This window comes from Eretmochelys imbricata, chromosome 11, assembly GCF_965152235.1.
Source record: "Eretmochelys imbricata isolate rEreImb1 chromosome 11, rEreImb1.hap1, whole genome shotgun sequence".
NCBI classification, from domain to species: Eukaryota; Metazoa; Chordata; order Testudines; family Cheloniidae; genus Eretmochelys; species Eretmochelys imbricata.
Window position 1 is genome coordinate 21,328,000 of NC_135582.1, and position 15,800 is coordinate 21,343,799.

The 15,800-nt window shown below is 39.3% G+C and overlaps 1 protein-coding gene across 1 annotated transcript in view; it reads right to left on the minus strand.

The window, feature by feature from the left end:
• LRP1B (LDL receptor related protein 1B) overlaps nucleotides 1-15,800 on the minus strand; it is a 1,054,628-nt gene that overhangs the window by 143,090 nt on the left and 895,738 nt on the right. Inside the window, exon 67 of the mRNA XM_077830376.1 lies at nucleotides 4,851-4,967. Coding sequence (XP_077686502.1) covers nucleotides 4,851-4,967 — 117 coding nt within the window. The remainder of the gene's footprint in view (nucleotides 1-4,850; nucleotides 4,968-15,800) is intronic.

The window sequence follows — 15,800 nt, forward strand, 5'->3', positions numbered from 1 at the left end:
CCCTGCTCTCACTGCAGCCAATGGAAGATTTGATATTGTTTTCAAGGGAGTAGGTTTATGACCTCTTTTAAAGAAATGTTAAAAAAAAAGAATAGCTTCGAAACAATTACCTAGCAACAGTAACAGGTATTCCTACTCTGGTTAGTTTCAAGCCATTTTACATTTTTTCTTCATTTTCTTTCAGTTTTATATAGATTTTATGTTCTTTGATTAATAACAGTAAAGGTGCACTACTTTCTTTTAGACAGGAGCAAGACAGCTGACTACTATAGAGTATTCTCTACAATAAAGATTTACCTGAAAAAGAAAATATTTTTTTCCAGGGAGAAGGGGAGGGGGCAGGGAAAGATCTTCAGTAAGAGTGAAGGGAGATAAAAGATGCCCTACACTTTGATTCCAATGTATTCAAATTCAGAGTTAGTTCACCAGAGCTATATACTTCTGTACAACCTTTGTTTTGTTGTTTGGAAGGCGGCACAAATGGCTGATGGTAGACCTCCTTGGCTTTAATGTTTTTAGAAGGACTTCCCAGTACAAGAACATTCTTCAAGGTAGCTATTTTATTGTGAAGAAGCTTGGAGTGGGTCTGAACTAAAGCCGCTGAAGACAATGGAAGTCTTCCCAATGACTTCAGTGAGCTTTGGCTCAAGACCAACAAACACATTCTTAATCAGTTATATAAAAGTCAAGTGAAAGGCTCAAGACATTGGAAAAAATGGGTAGTATGGGTTTATGAGTTACAAGAGGTACACAGATAAGGAAAGAATGATAATGTTCAGTTACACTGTGCAGGAAGCAGAGTTAAGTCATACTAAAGAACGATTTTCACTACACAGGTATTTCACATTATATTGATAGTAAATAATTCCATGAAAAACTGTTAAACATTTGTTACATTTTCCAACCAATGCTCTATATCACTGCTAATAAAATCCTTTCCCAAAAACCCTGTGTGTCAGAAGATGTTATATAAAGATAGATGTAAATACCTGAGCTGAATTTCTGGAAGGCAATTAGTGCATTCAGTACCCTTGAGAAACAACTCATTTTCTGATATCGATGCCTGACAAACTCTTTGTAAATTCATGTATGTCACGAACAATTTATCTTCATAATAAGTGTAATATATTTTGTCTGTGCTTTTGTACTTCTTTTTCATATTTTTTTTGTTACAATTAGTTCTAGTAATGGTGAGATAGCATATAAAGGTTTTTATAAACTTATTTCAAACACAGCAAGGCTAGTTTATACAGTTCCATGAGATATCATGATTTTGTAGGTTAATACTTCAGTACTAATCTCCTGTTTTCCACTGTGATTCAAAATATATATTTGAGAAACCAAAGGAAAAGTTTTTACAAATATTAAGAAAGAGCCAGAAGGACACAAATAGAGCAAAATTCACTATTATGCAGACAGCCTACACAAGGCCTATGTCTCTCAGTTCAGGGTAATTACACCTTCATGATCCAGCAAGGGCACCTACTCTTAGGCTTCTAGCTTCCCAGTCTTCACCTCTCTTCGGAAGAGATGCACATCTCTCTCCTTCCTGAATGGGTTTTTTCCAGGTTGTATAGCTCTCTCCACCCAGGAATTCCCCAATGAAATCAGTCTGTCTAAGCAGACCTGCTTTACTTTTCGCCTCAGGGATGGTAAATAGTGTAATTATCACAGTTAAATTACCACACAGCTCTTTCTAATCAAGCATATTTATTCCTGAGGTAAAAGCATTACAGAGAAAACTATTAAAAACAATAAAAGAACCCACATGCATGCTAATAAGCTTACCACCAACCAGGGCTCTGGTGAGTGAACAGTCCTTCAACACCCACCAAGGGGTTTTGCTGTGGTTATAACTTCATAACCACCTTGGTTCAGAACAAGCACACTCATGAAGCTGAGAGCCACTCCTTTATCCAGTGTGGGTCTCTGAAGAGACTGTGAATAGGTAATCAGACAGATAATGGGATTTCTCTTCAAGGACAACTTCAAAAGGATGAATCTGGCCGTGGGTAATTTGCATTCCCTGCCTTCCAAATATTTCCTAGGAATCCCACACAACTTTGTTTGTCTAGCACATTGTTTCAAAGACTTCTTTGAAGGATATAACATCTCCCAGGGTTTATATTAGCCATATCTCCTCCTCAAAGACGTTGCATACAATTGCACAATAATACAAAAACATTTACATTCTTAATATAATGAACTCCTAAGATACTTAAACTTCATTCAGTAAGGTTTAACTTAATTCATTAAGGTTTGTTGAAGATATTGCAGCAAATTGCCATTTCTGTCACACTGTGTACCACTTAAGTCTTGCTTTTAGGATTTAAATGGGAGTTACTCGATACATAGGCTGTGTGTATGTGTCCTCTATATGGGGTGAATTTCACCCACAGTCATTAGTATACTACAGATGTCTTTATCTGGGAGTCTAAAGAACAGCTGACGATTGAAAGGGAGGTTTAATTAGCTAGGTAAATACAAAAATGACAAGCTTAATAAATTAAAAAAAAACCCTTGACAATTGATTACTCCACTGTTATTTTAAAGTTTCTATCACTATCTGTACTGCGAGTTTCAGAGTAGCAGCCGTGTTAGTCTGTATCCGCAAAAAGAACAGGAGTACTTGTGGCACCTTAGAGACTAACAAATTTATTAGAGCATAAGCTTTTGTGAGCTACAGCTCACTTCATCGGATGCATAGAATGGAACATATAGTAAGTACAAATATATACACACATACATATAAGTTGGAAGTTACCATACAAACTGTAAGAGGTTAATTAATTAAGATGAGCTATTATCAGCAGGCGAAAAAACTTTTGTAGTGATAATCAAGATGGCCCATTTAGACGGTTGACAAGAAAGTGTGAGGATACTTAACTTAAGGAAATATATTCAATATGTGTAATGACCCAGCCACTCCCAGTCTCTATTCAAATCCAAGTTAATGGTATCTAGTTTGCATATTAATTCAAGCTCAGCAGTTTCTCCTTGGAGTCTGTTTTTGAAGCTTTTCTGTTGCAAAGAAAATAACAGAACACCACTAGCTGTCACTAGATTCAGCCCCCAACTAAAACCTCTCCAGTGCATCATCAAAGATTTACAACCTATCCTGAAAAATGATCCCTCACTCTCACAGATCTTGTGAGACAGACCAGTCCTCGCTTACAGACAACCCTCCAACCTGAAGCAAATACTCACCAGCAACCACACACCACACAACAAAAACACTAACCCAGGAATCTATCCTCGCAACAAAGCCCGATGCCAACTCTGTCCACATATTTATTCAAGTGACACCATCATAGGACCTAATCTCATTAGCCATGCCATCAGGGGCTCATTCACCTGCACATCTACCAATGTGATATATGCCATCATGTGCCAGCAATGCCCCTCTGCCATGTATATTGGCCAAACCAGACAGTCTCTACGCAAAAGAATAAATGAACACAAATCTGACATCAGGAATCATAATATTCAAAAACCGGTAGGAGAACACTTCAACCTCTGTGGCCACTCAGTAAAAGATTTAAGGGTGGCAATTTTGCAACAGAAAAGCTTCAAAAACAGACTCCAATGAGAAACTGCTGAGCTTGAATTAATATGCAAACTAGATACCATTAACTTGGGTTTGACACAAAAGTTTCACATGTGGGAAGTGCCCAAAGTTATGCACATAAATCTATAATTAGGGTTATAAATTACATGGCCTGATTTGCAGAGGTGCTGAGTACATATACCTCTAATTGTCTTGAATGTGGATTTGGGTGCCTAACTTTAGTCATCCACTTTTGAAAATTCTGACCAAAATGTTTTACTTCACAGGGACTGACTACAAATAACACATTCAGATCTCTGAAGAGGGGATAGGAGGTCTTCCACACTGACTGGCAAAAAGCCAAGCATGTAGCCTTTTCTTAGATTTTATAAGAAAGAAAGAAAAAAAGATAAGAACCCAGCTATTAAACTGCGGGGGTGGCAGTACAGAGCAATGTATAGGATTCTTTCTCTAAAAATGCCTAACAGTGATACTCTAGATGTTGCCCCTTTTACTCATGATTACATTCCAGGGCTCAAAGATGAAAGGAACTCACCCCTTCCTGTGAAGGTGTCACACATTACTAAGCTAAAGCTGGTGTTACGGGTCTTTACTGGGAGTAGCTAGCTCATACATTTCAAAATGTATGCAAGAAGCCCTAATCTGCACTCCATATTCACAGTGAGGAACAAAGTGAATTAGTCCCATTAGCTTTAATGGGGACCACTTTTTGAGTAATGTGAAAGTCAATGTGGATAAGGACTTCAGAAGTGAACCTGATTAGATTTAAAATATGGAAGGTCCCCTACTGACTATACAAAGTGTAACAGGCTGGCAGAACAAATTATCCCATTGTTCACTGGTATCTATGCTCTCGGGAAAGTGTTATGAGGGTTTGCTGACTCAGTGATGTTGCTGACTCATGGATATACCTGAATATAAGAAATATGGGAGTTACCCTCACACAGAGAAGTTAGATTAGCCAATCATCAGTTTTTAACTTGCTCTCCACTTACCCTCTAACCTTATTGTCATATGTCAAGTGTTCTACTGCATATTCATATTATGCAGAATTGTGCATGATACTCTTTTAATTGGCTACAGATCTTTATGGAAATAATTCAGATATGAGACTTTCAGAATTGTCATTTTGGATTCAGGTAAACTGATTCTGAATGCGCCAGACTAAATGTGACTACAAATGACAATGCAAAGAGTAGGATAGATAAAATCAAATGGACAGCTTATCAGTATAGAAAAAGTTTCCTCCTGGTTTATTGAATAGGCTGCAAGATTTACTTACTGCAGTTTTCTTCATCTGAATTATCACCACAGTCATTTTGGCTGTCACATCTCCAGTGATCTGGAATACAGTTGTTGTTTTTGCACTGGAATTCATGAGGCCCACAAGTCTTTTTATCTGCAATGAAGATGCCACCATTTGCATCAATGTATTCCATAAAGGCAGAACTTAAAAGATTGCTACTAAAAGGGGTGGGATAATAATATTCCAAGATATATGTCAAATTAAGGAACCCTTACATTTTAAGTGGTACTTATCTACCAAAGACAAAGAACTATTTTACAAGGCAGCCCCATTGCAACTCTATTCTATTGAATTCTATTCCATACACATTCTTATACCACACTTATCAGTAGTGCAGTCAGCAACATGACTACACATGTCACATTTCTCAAGATTATATTGACCCATGACCAAAGCAACACTAATTATCATACAATAAATAAAAATGTTAAGTAGTGTTTTTGTAGACATATCAGTCCCAAGATATTAGAAAGACAAAGTGGACAAATATCTTTTATTGGACCGACTTCTGTTGGTGAGAGAGCTCAAAGACTTTTTTCTCTCACCAACAGAAATTTGTCCAATAAAAAATATTACCTCACTCACGATATCTAATAAAAAAGAATTCTCAGCTTTCAGTTTGGATTTTGATAGAGGAAAACAAAGACATTTTTAATTGATAAGTGGCTGTTCTGAAGCTTTAAGGATGGAGATTCTACCACCTCCCTAGGTATCCCAATCCAATTCACCACCTTCCTAGTGAAATAGTGTTTCCTAAGTAATGTGAGAAGTTGTGTTCCTGATAACATTTCAAATAAAAAAAAAACCATGAGGTATAAACGCCACAGTATCCCACTGTTGCTAATGGTAGAAATTGTGAAATTGTGCAAAATTCAGAAGTGATGTGTATGTTAGCGTGAAGGGGGTCTAACTTGGACTCTCTTAGAGCTATTTATACCCATTATATTGATGGGTCATGGACTGTAAGTTGGTACAAATTACACAGAGGAGTAGGATGATGTAAGAAAGTATTTATTAATATGTTGAACAGCACTGGTCCTAGTACAGACCCCTGGGGGACATCACTATTTACCTCTCTCCATTCTCACCATTTATTCCTACCTTTTGTTTTCTATCTTTTAACAGGAGTGCCTGGCAATGCTTTCAGGACCATCTAATGATCCCTAATTTAATTTAATGACACGCCTTTAGTTATCTTAGTCACCCTGCCTCTGTTTATAAAAATAATCTCTGCCCCAAAGGCAGAAGCTGGGAGCAGCACATCACTAGGGTTCTGTGTTTGTCACAGAGGTTGTGGAACTCATGGATCATGTGACTTCCTGTGACCTCCGTAACTTCTGCAGCAGCCAGTGCTCAGGTGGCTCTGGGGACAGCCACATCAGCCGTTGCTGGAGTGACTTCGCAGCCAGATGCTTGGGTGGCCCTGCAGCCAGCCACACCAGGCCCCTCTCCCTACAGCTGGTGCCACGGTCCCCCAGGGCTTCCTCACAGCTGCTGGTGCCACAGGTTCCCCCCTCCAGACAGCGCCCCTCCCCCAGATGCAATCAGGTGTATAGAATTGTAGAATATTAGGGTTGGAAGAGACCTCAGAAGGTCATCTAGTCCAATCCCCTGCTCAAAGCAGGACCAACACCAACTAAATCATCCCAGCCTGGGCTTTGTCTAGCTGGGCCTTAAAAACCTCTAAGGATGGAGATTCTACCACCTCCCTAGGTAACCCAATCCAATTCACCACCTTCCTAGTGAAATAGTGTTTCCTAAGATCCAACCTAGACTTCCCCCACTGCAACCTGAGACCATTTCTTCTTGTTCTGTTATCTGCCACCACTGAGAACTGCCTAGCTCCATCCTCTTTGGAACCCAAGCTTTCAGGTAGTTGAAGGCTGCTATCAAATCCCCTCTCACTCTTCTCTTTTGCAGACTAAATAACCCCATTTCTCTCAGCCTTTCCTCCTAAATCATGTGCCCCAGCCCCATAATCATTTTTGTTGCCCTCCGCTGGACTCCCTCCAATTTGTCCACATCCCTTCTGTAGTGGGGGGACCAAAACTGGACACAGTACTCCAGGTGTGGCCTCACCTGTGCCGAATAGAGGGGAATAATCACTTCCCTCCATCTGCTGGCAACGCTCCTACTAATACAGCCCAATATGCCGTTGGCCTTCTTTGCAACAAGGGCACACTGCTGACTCATATCCAGCTTCTCATCCACTGTAATCCCCATCTTTTCGGCAGAACTGCTGCTTAGGCAGTCGGTCCCGAGCCTGTTGTGGTGCATGGGATTCTTCCTTCCTAAGTGCAGGACTCTGCACTTGTCCTTGTTGAACCTCAACAGATTACTTTTGTCCCAATCCTCCAATTATTCTAGGTCACTCGGACCCAAACCCTATCCTCCAGCATACTGACATCTCCCCACAGCTTAGTGTCATCTGCAAACTTGCTGAGGGTGCAATTTATCCCATCATCCAGATCATTAATAAAGATATTGAACTAAACTGGCCCCAGGACCAACCCCTGGGCACTCCGCTTGATACCGGCTGCCAACTATACATCGAGCAGTTGATCACTACCCGTTGAGCCTGACAATCTAGCTAGCTTTCTATCCACCTTATAGTTCATTCATCCAATCCATACTTCTTTAACTTGCTGGCAAGAATACTGTGGGAGATTGTAACAAAAGCTTTGCTAAAGTCAATATATATCATATCCACCGCTTTTCCCATATCCACAGAGCCTGTTGCCACATCATAGAAGACAATCAGGTTGGTCAGGCATGACTTGACTTTGGTGAATCCATGTTGACTGTTTTTGATCACCTTCCTCTCCTCCAAGTGCTTCAGAATGGATTCCTTTAGGACCTGGTTCATAATTTAGCCGGGACTGAAGTAAGGCTGACAGGTCTGTAGTTTCCCGGGTTCTTTTTTCTTTCCCTTTTAAAATATGGGCACTATATTTTCCTTTTTCCAATTGTCCAGGACCTCCCCTCAGTCGCCACGAATTTTCAGACATAATGGCAAATGGCTCTGCAATCACATCAGCCAACTCCCTCAGCACCCTTGGATGCATTAGATCTGGACCCATGGAATTGTGCATGTCCCACTTTTCTAAATAGTCCTTAACCTGTTCTTTCACCACTGAGGGCTGCTCATTTCCTCTCCATACTGTGTTGCCCAGTGCAGCATTATAGATATTTACGATACTCACGTGCCGTAATTTTTTGTTTCTTGCCTGTGACCTGTCTATGACTTTTACTAAAAATACTCATGGTTAAATCATAGCCTTACTCATCGCATATCACACTCAAGCTGTGTTGCAGTTAAGAGCTCCGTCTAGGGTAGGGTATGTACTGTGAACAGACCTCAAGTATGAAACCTGGGGGGATGGGAGGGACTAGAGCCCTCCCCCACATGGGACCCCTGACTAAACTATAGGCATATTTATGCAACAGAGTACAAAGTGATATATTGGGCAATGGGTGTGTTTACATTTATAATGCTACAATTAATTGGAGCTATACCCACAAATCTAGTGAAAAACGTAGCGTTTTCCCACACTTTTGATTTAATTACTCACTGCATCAGAGACAGGATGTTTGCAGTATATAAAACCCAAATGAAATTAGTTTTCTTCAGTCAGCACGTAGGATTTTGAAACAAGCATTTACACTCACAACATCTGATTATGGATAAAGCCTTTTGCGGACGCATGAGCAGTTCTGAACAGCAGCAGCACTTTTCCCATAGGATGCAGCTATTTTTGTGTTTCATTTGCATTTTGATTTTTTTCTGTTGTACTTTATTCTTTCAGGTTCAAGGGAGATAGGGGGAAATGATAGAGAGCCTTGCAAAGTAAAAAAAAATTACCACTGGCATATTTTCTTTGCATAAAAGTACATCTCTAATAAGTTTGTTTTATAAAAGCCACAATGACATTTTTAAAATTACATGTCAGTGCAACGGAATTCAGAGACTGCATTTGATGTGCCCCAAACAGCTGTTTGCTGTGCTTGTGCTTCAAGCCCGGCTTTGTGCAAACCTAGGAGTTAGAATGAGATATCAAAATAATTTTTGAATGTGCTTTACCATGAGTATGTATCCTGGTCTCTCATCGTCTTTACCTTTAAAAATCTTCACCACCTTGACAGGCCCTACCTAGCTGATCCAGTAACTTATTGCTGCAGTGCTCACTCCTGCCTTTGCTCCAATATTCCCAGCCATTTCTACCCACTAGTTCACTTCACCACTTTCTCCCATGCTGCTTCTTGCACATGGGAAAACTCACTGATAAAATCCATATACCCATTAGTTTACTTTTTCAAACCTCTCTTTAAGACTCCCTCTGCCATGATTTGTACAAAATCCTTGACGATGATCATGATGAATTATGACGACATTTTATACACACACAGGCTCCAACTTGTCCTCAAATAACCGCCCCCGCCCCCACCCCCACAAAACATGTAACTAACAAAGCTGTGGCAACTACTGATTCTCATCTTTCTTTTTTTCTTTCTTTCTGTTTAAACAACAATACAAGACAGCCATACAAAAAGCTGTAGGTACCCCGAAGAATATTACAATTAAAATAATGACCATCCAACAGCAAAAAATTATATAATTCATTTATCAGGACACTAAATCTAAGCAGCAACGCAGGTCCTTTAAGTTCCACAACCCCAGAAACAAACCTTCTGCTTTCACAAAAGACCATGAATAATAAATAGCTTTTAGAGAGTACATGATACATTCCCACTCTCGATTATTAGTCTGTCTGTGTCTTTTAGATCAGTGGTTCTCAGCCAGGGGTATGCATACCCCTGGGGGTACCCAGAGGTCTTCCAGGGGGTATTTCAAGTCATCTAGATATTTGCCTAGTTTTAAAACAGACTACATACAAATTACTAACTAATTCAGTACAAACTAAAATTTCATACAGACAATGATTTGTTTATACTGCTCTATATACTATACACTGAAATGTAAGCACAATATTTATATTCCAGTTGATTTAATCATATGGTAAAAATGAGAAAGTAAGCAATCTTCAGTAACAGCGTGCTGTGACACTTTTGTATTTTTATGTCTGATTTTGTAAGCAAGTAGTTTTTAAGTGAGACGAAACTTGGGGTGCAAATCAGACTCCTGAAAGGGGTACAGTAGTCTGAAAAGGCTGAGAGCCATTGCTTTAGACTGTAAACTCTCTGTGGCAGGGATCATCTCTATCTGTGTTTGTAGGATGCTCAACAGAATGGGGCTTCAATCGCAGCTGGGACTTCTGGGTACTATGGTAACATATATAGTTAATACTACAATACTAACATTACTGATACTAATAAAAGTTGAGTAACTAGGATCCCAATTCAGCAAAGCACTTAAGAATGTGTGTAATATTAAGCATTTGCCTAAGTGCTTGGCTGAATTGAGGCCTAAATCACTATTGATACTTGGGTCCAGATTTTTAAAGGTATTTAGGCTCTATAATGGAGCTAACTCACCAGACAATGTGTCCACACATGGTTGGGTATTGTGTTGCAGCAATTCTGCCTCAGTTTCCACACCAGACAGCTGCTTGGCTCTGTAACAGTCAGCTTCTCACAACTCCAGTCAGGTTGTTCATAATTTCACCCTTTCTGAGGCAATAAAGAGTCCCACCGATAAAAAGTCCTTTGGCCCTGTATCGGGTTGTCAGTCTCAGCCCTGACCTGGGCTCTATAGTCCTTGCCCTCCTCTTCCTCAAGGATGCTTTCCTATCCCCCTTTCTGTGGGAGATAGGGGAACTCCGGCCTGTGCTTTTCTCTGGTTCCAGCCCAGCGTCGTTGTGTTTAGATAGCTAAGACCTCTCCTTTCAAGCCCTTGCTACTTCTATCCACTGGTGCCTTTCCCAGGACTATGTCTTCCAGTCCTCTCTCTTGGGAAGTCTGCCTCCACGTATGGCTTCCTTGCAGTATGCTGCTGAGGAGCTTCTTCTTGGCAGTTCCCAGACTCTCTAGCCGCTTTCTAGAATCCATTCACCCAGCTGTCCTCTCTTTTCAAGGCCAATTCCAGGGTATAAGCTACCTATTGCAGCTCTTCTCTCTTCAGTCCTCACCTATTCTTCTTCCTCCTCCTGGATTTTGTGGTGCAGCAGACTCACTTCCTGAATCTATGATCGCCATTCACTGGACTTCATAAATGGGTTATGACTTAAAGTCTGTCACCTCTCCCAGTATTTTTAAAGAACTGCAGGATAGCTTTTATAACTGGACCCCATTTTCCTTGTATTCTGAATAGGGGTTCCACTAGCTAGTTTCCACCAGGTATTTTCCTAACTCTTTCTATATCTTCAGCACTTTTTTCTGAACCACTTTGCACTCCACAGCTAAGAACACAAGGATAGTGGAGGTCAAACCACTGTGGAGTGCAAAGTGGCTCAGGAAAAAAGTGCTGGATATAGAGTAAGAGCTAGGAAAATATCTGGTGGAAACTTGCTAGTGGAATGCAAAAACAAAGAACAAGTAGGGAAGTTCCTTAAGACAATGGTGCTAGGAAAGCTAAAAATAGTTGTCAACCTAAATTCCTTTAAAAATCCACTACCAACTAGCAAAAATAATTTCTTGCCCTTTGCCACTTTAATGGTTTCAACATTTTACTCTTCTAAATAAATTGTAAAACCTTCAAATCACAAAATTTAAGGGGAACAATCTGTCCCAAAAATGTTCAATGCTTTAATAGCTAACATTCCTCTGAGTGAAATCTATATTTATATATATTCTTTAACTCAGTGATTCTAAGACCTCATTCACTCTTTCATTTACAATATATTTTACTGACCAAGTATTTATCAACTGCAACTGATTAATAACATAGTAAAAGCAGTATGGTTCATAATTAAATCACAATGTTTTAATATCATGTGCCGCAAAGAGCTGCAGGAGAGGTATTAAAGAGCTACTTGCAGCTCACAAGCCTCAGTCTGAGTATCACTGCATTAACTCATTATTATTGAAAATACTTTTACTTTAAGTAGATCCTACTGAAAATATTTTTCTTCTAAAATTAATGTTTTGTCTGTAAGAATGTTAATAAATTGTATTCTGAATTAAGTTTCAGGATCAGTAACCTCTTCTTTCATAATTGCAAAGGGACTTCTCATGTTTATGAAACTTGACATATTCAGGGAAAAATGATGACTTTGTATCAATCTCAGAAGCCAGTCCTTTGGCAGTAATTCCAGAGTCGTTCTACATTTGATTATGTATTATTTGATTTATTCAAAGAAACAAGAATGATGTCAATTTGCAAAAAAGAAAATTTGCATTTATTTGTTCATTTCATTAATGGCAACTAAAAATTATATCAGATAATCAGAACACTTCTTTTAAAAACACCTTATTTTTGGACAACTTAATCATGTTTCACCAGAAACACGCAACTAAGTATCACATATAGTCCCAACCTAAAAAAAATTGCCTTGATGTTTTCAACTCTGAATGTCCATTGCATTTCTGAAAATATTTTCATGGCTACTGCAGAAACAATCAGTAAACTTTTCCATCACTGAGTAGATACTAAAAACTACAGAGTTTGCAGCAATGATCCAAAGATTGAAACATAGTAGATGAACAATTTCACATTGTCAACAAGCAGTAAATTCCAGCTCTGATGTCAAAAAGGAATGAAAGAATCTCTACGATTCCAGGCTAATATTTGCTTTCAATATAAACATTGCTACTCTTCATATTATCACAAGGATCATAAACTTGTCTACCACCATACTAGATCATCACTCTTGTCTAATCTTTTCAAGCCAGTGGTTTCCAGAGCATCCACTGCTGGGAGAGCTCTTGATGCTAGTGCCAAGAATTTAACTGGCTCTTTAAAAAATATCTATTCAGATCAGCCTTCCTCCAGTGGTCAAGGATCACATTTTTAAAAATCCTGAAATGCCCGAATGGTCACAAATAAGAATGATGCAAAGTGCTAATGACCTCTGTTCCATGGCTAATATTTTATGTAAATCTAATTATAACCACACAATGTGAAAATTGATACTCCATTCTTGTACTATGTACATTTATTGGCAAATAAGAGGTAGAGATTCTAGAGGGTTCATTTCAAAGTCTGATGAGGTTGGGGGCTTTAAAACCAGTGTGTAATATTGTTGCTGTTCTCTCCCTGTGCTTTGTGCCTTGATATTTTCTGTGGATGCTCCACCTCATCCAACAAGTTGGAACTCAGAATTACCAACTTCAAACACTGAGTGTTGAAGTGCCTTGGAGACAGAGAAGTCTTCTAGTGGTGGGATTTTGTAGGTTATGACATAGATAACTTTGGTGGTGAAGCTACCTAACTGAACTTGCCAGGGCAGAAGCTAGATTTCTGCCAGTGTATCTAGCATCTATGCTGAGCCTCACTGCTCAGCCATCTTGGCTGACACAGACTGTTGTTTTGAGGATTTACTGGTTGAGGAACTCCAGGACAACCTCATACTGGATTTAAAGGAGTCTCTATGAGGTGCCTCAATTCTTGGGATGACATCTGAAAGTGAATCTGATATCCCTGCAACTAGTAACTGACTCTAAGGTAGTGCAAGTTCATGTATTACAGTTATTGTTCTGCCTCAAAGACATGGTTTGAAGATACTGAATAGTCTTCCTTACTCCACAGTCAAGAACCAGAGAGTTTGATCCGTCTCACACTAGGGGTCTGAGACCCAGTGGATAGTATCGTTAGAGACAGTATAGGTCATTGGGATGGAAAAAGCATAATGCACAACAGGATCCCCTTCCTATGGATTTTCCCTCCACGGACGGCCCTCCCAAACCTCTCTCTACAGGTGGGAAAAACAAGAAAATTTTGCAAATTAGCAAACGTAACAAATTATTCTGTCTGCTTTTCTGAGAGGATGCCATATGGTTCAAAATCATTAATGCCACCAGATTTATACTGCTTTAGTGAAATCTCATTTTCCATGTCGCTACTGTTAATTATTATATTGTACTTTCATAATAAAATAGTTGATTCAAAATTATTTTAGCAATTTTCATAACCTACATAACATACATAATAGTATGGGTATGCTTTGTACTATTTCAAATAAACTAATTATGATTATAAGATAATGTCTAGGTTTATATACAGTTCAGTATATTACTTCTATTATTTGAGAAACAAGGTGGGTAAGGTAATATCTTTTATTGGACCAGCATCTGTTGGTGAGAGAGACAAGCCTTTGAGCTTATGCTGATATTTTCTTCTTCCTTTCCCAGACCTGAAGAAGAGTCTGAGTAAGCCTGAAAGCTTGTCTCTCTCACCAACAGAGATGGGTCCAATAAAAAATATTATCTCACACAGCTTGTGTCTCTGATATCCTGTGACCAACACGGCATATTTCTTTTATTTAACACATTCACACAGAACCATATATACAAAATCACAATCAACAAACTACCTAGCTTCAGTATCTTTGATTAGTAGTAATGTGCTATTTTTGCAGCACTTATTTATACTATTTTCCATTCTGACTACATGAAGATTATATAGAGATAAAAAATAAAGGATTAATATATTACTTCAGAGTTCACACCTTCCACTACATTTGTTAGGATAATACATGAAGGTTGTATTGTCTGTAGCTACTTATATCACTCTGTGGCAGACTTATGGTAGAAAGAACCGGAGAGCCCAATGAATTGCTCTTAACTTGAGAATACAGAGGTGTAACTTTTATTTCTGCTGTTATTTAGATACCCCCACCCACCCACACACACATATACATCTGAAATTGGAGATTTGCTGTGGTTATCAGCATGGGAGGATTGAAAGACTTCTTTCTTTACACTGCTGGAATGGGAAGCTGGGAATGGGCGACAGGGGATGGATCACTTGATGACCTGTTCTATTCATTCCCTCTGGGGCACCTAGCATTGGCCACGGTTGGAAGACAGGATACTGGGCTAGAGGGACCTTTGGTCTGACGCAGTATGGCTGTTCTTGTGGGACCACCAAATTACAGATAGGAATTCCCTTTCTTGAATGCCCAGAGCCCTTCCATATTGTCTATGCTGGGCCTGAAATTTTCCAGTACTCAGTGTTGCAAATGCCTCATTCATAAAAGATCCAAGGAAGTCATACTCGTTTAGGCTGTAAGCCCCAATAACCATAGAATGAAAACAACAGTTTGTTTAGATGTATAGGTGATCTTATCTTTAAGAATCTGTCATAGATTGCTTTGCCCAGTGTTGATTCTATTATGGCTCCTAAGAATGGAATCCTATGAATGCTGGAACTTTAACTAGCAGTGCCTGCTGAAGTGCTCATGGGCCCCTCCTAGCCCTCTCCTCAGTGTGAGCACTCCCACAGCTAGTTCAAATTCTTCCATCTAAGCTATGCCCAGTTGGAGCATCCCCGGAGTGTAAATACGTGGAGGCCACTCAAAGAAGAATGAAGTATTTTATGTCAGTATGCAAAGACACATCTTAAAGAGACAATATGGGTCTAGTGCAGGGGACCCTTAACATTTTGCATCCTGTGATCTCATGTTGCAATAGAAATGGGTTTCAAGCTATACACCCTATAACTATCCATAAGGACAGAGAGGGTAGTTACAACCCCCTGAAAGCTGTTCATGATCTCCAGGTTGAGGACCCATAATCTCGTGAACTGAGTGAGGATTGGAAACCAGGAATATCTGAATTCTACTTGCAGCCATGAGAATAAGCCATCCAGCCTTGTTTAAATTACTTAGCTTCTGTTTCTCTCGATTTCTCCATCTGTAAAATTGGGACCCTCAGTACACTATATCTACTTTCCTTATAAGTGACCTGGGAGAATTAGTTAGTTAATGAAGTCATAAAATGTTACTGTTATTGCAGGTGAATTGAAAACCTTTAAAAATAAAGATGTTTGAAATCCAAATCATTAAATTTTATGACAGATTTCAAGTTTAT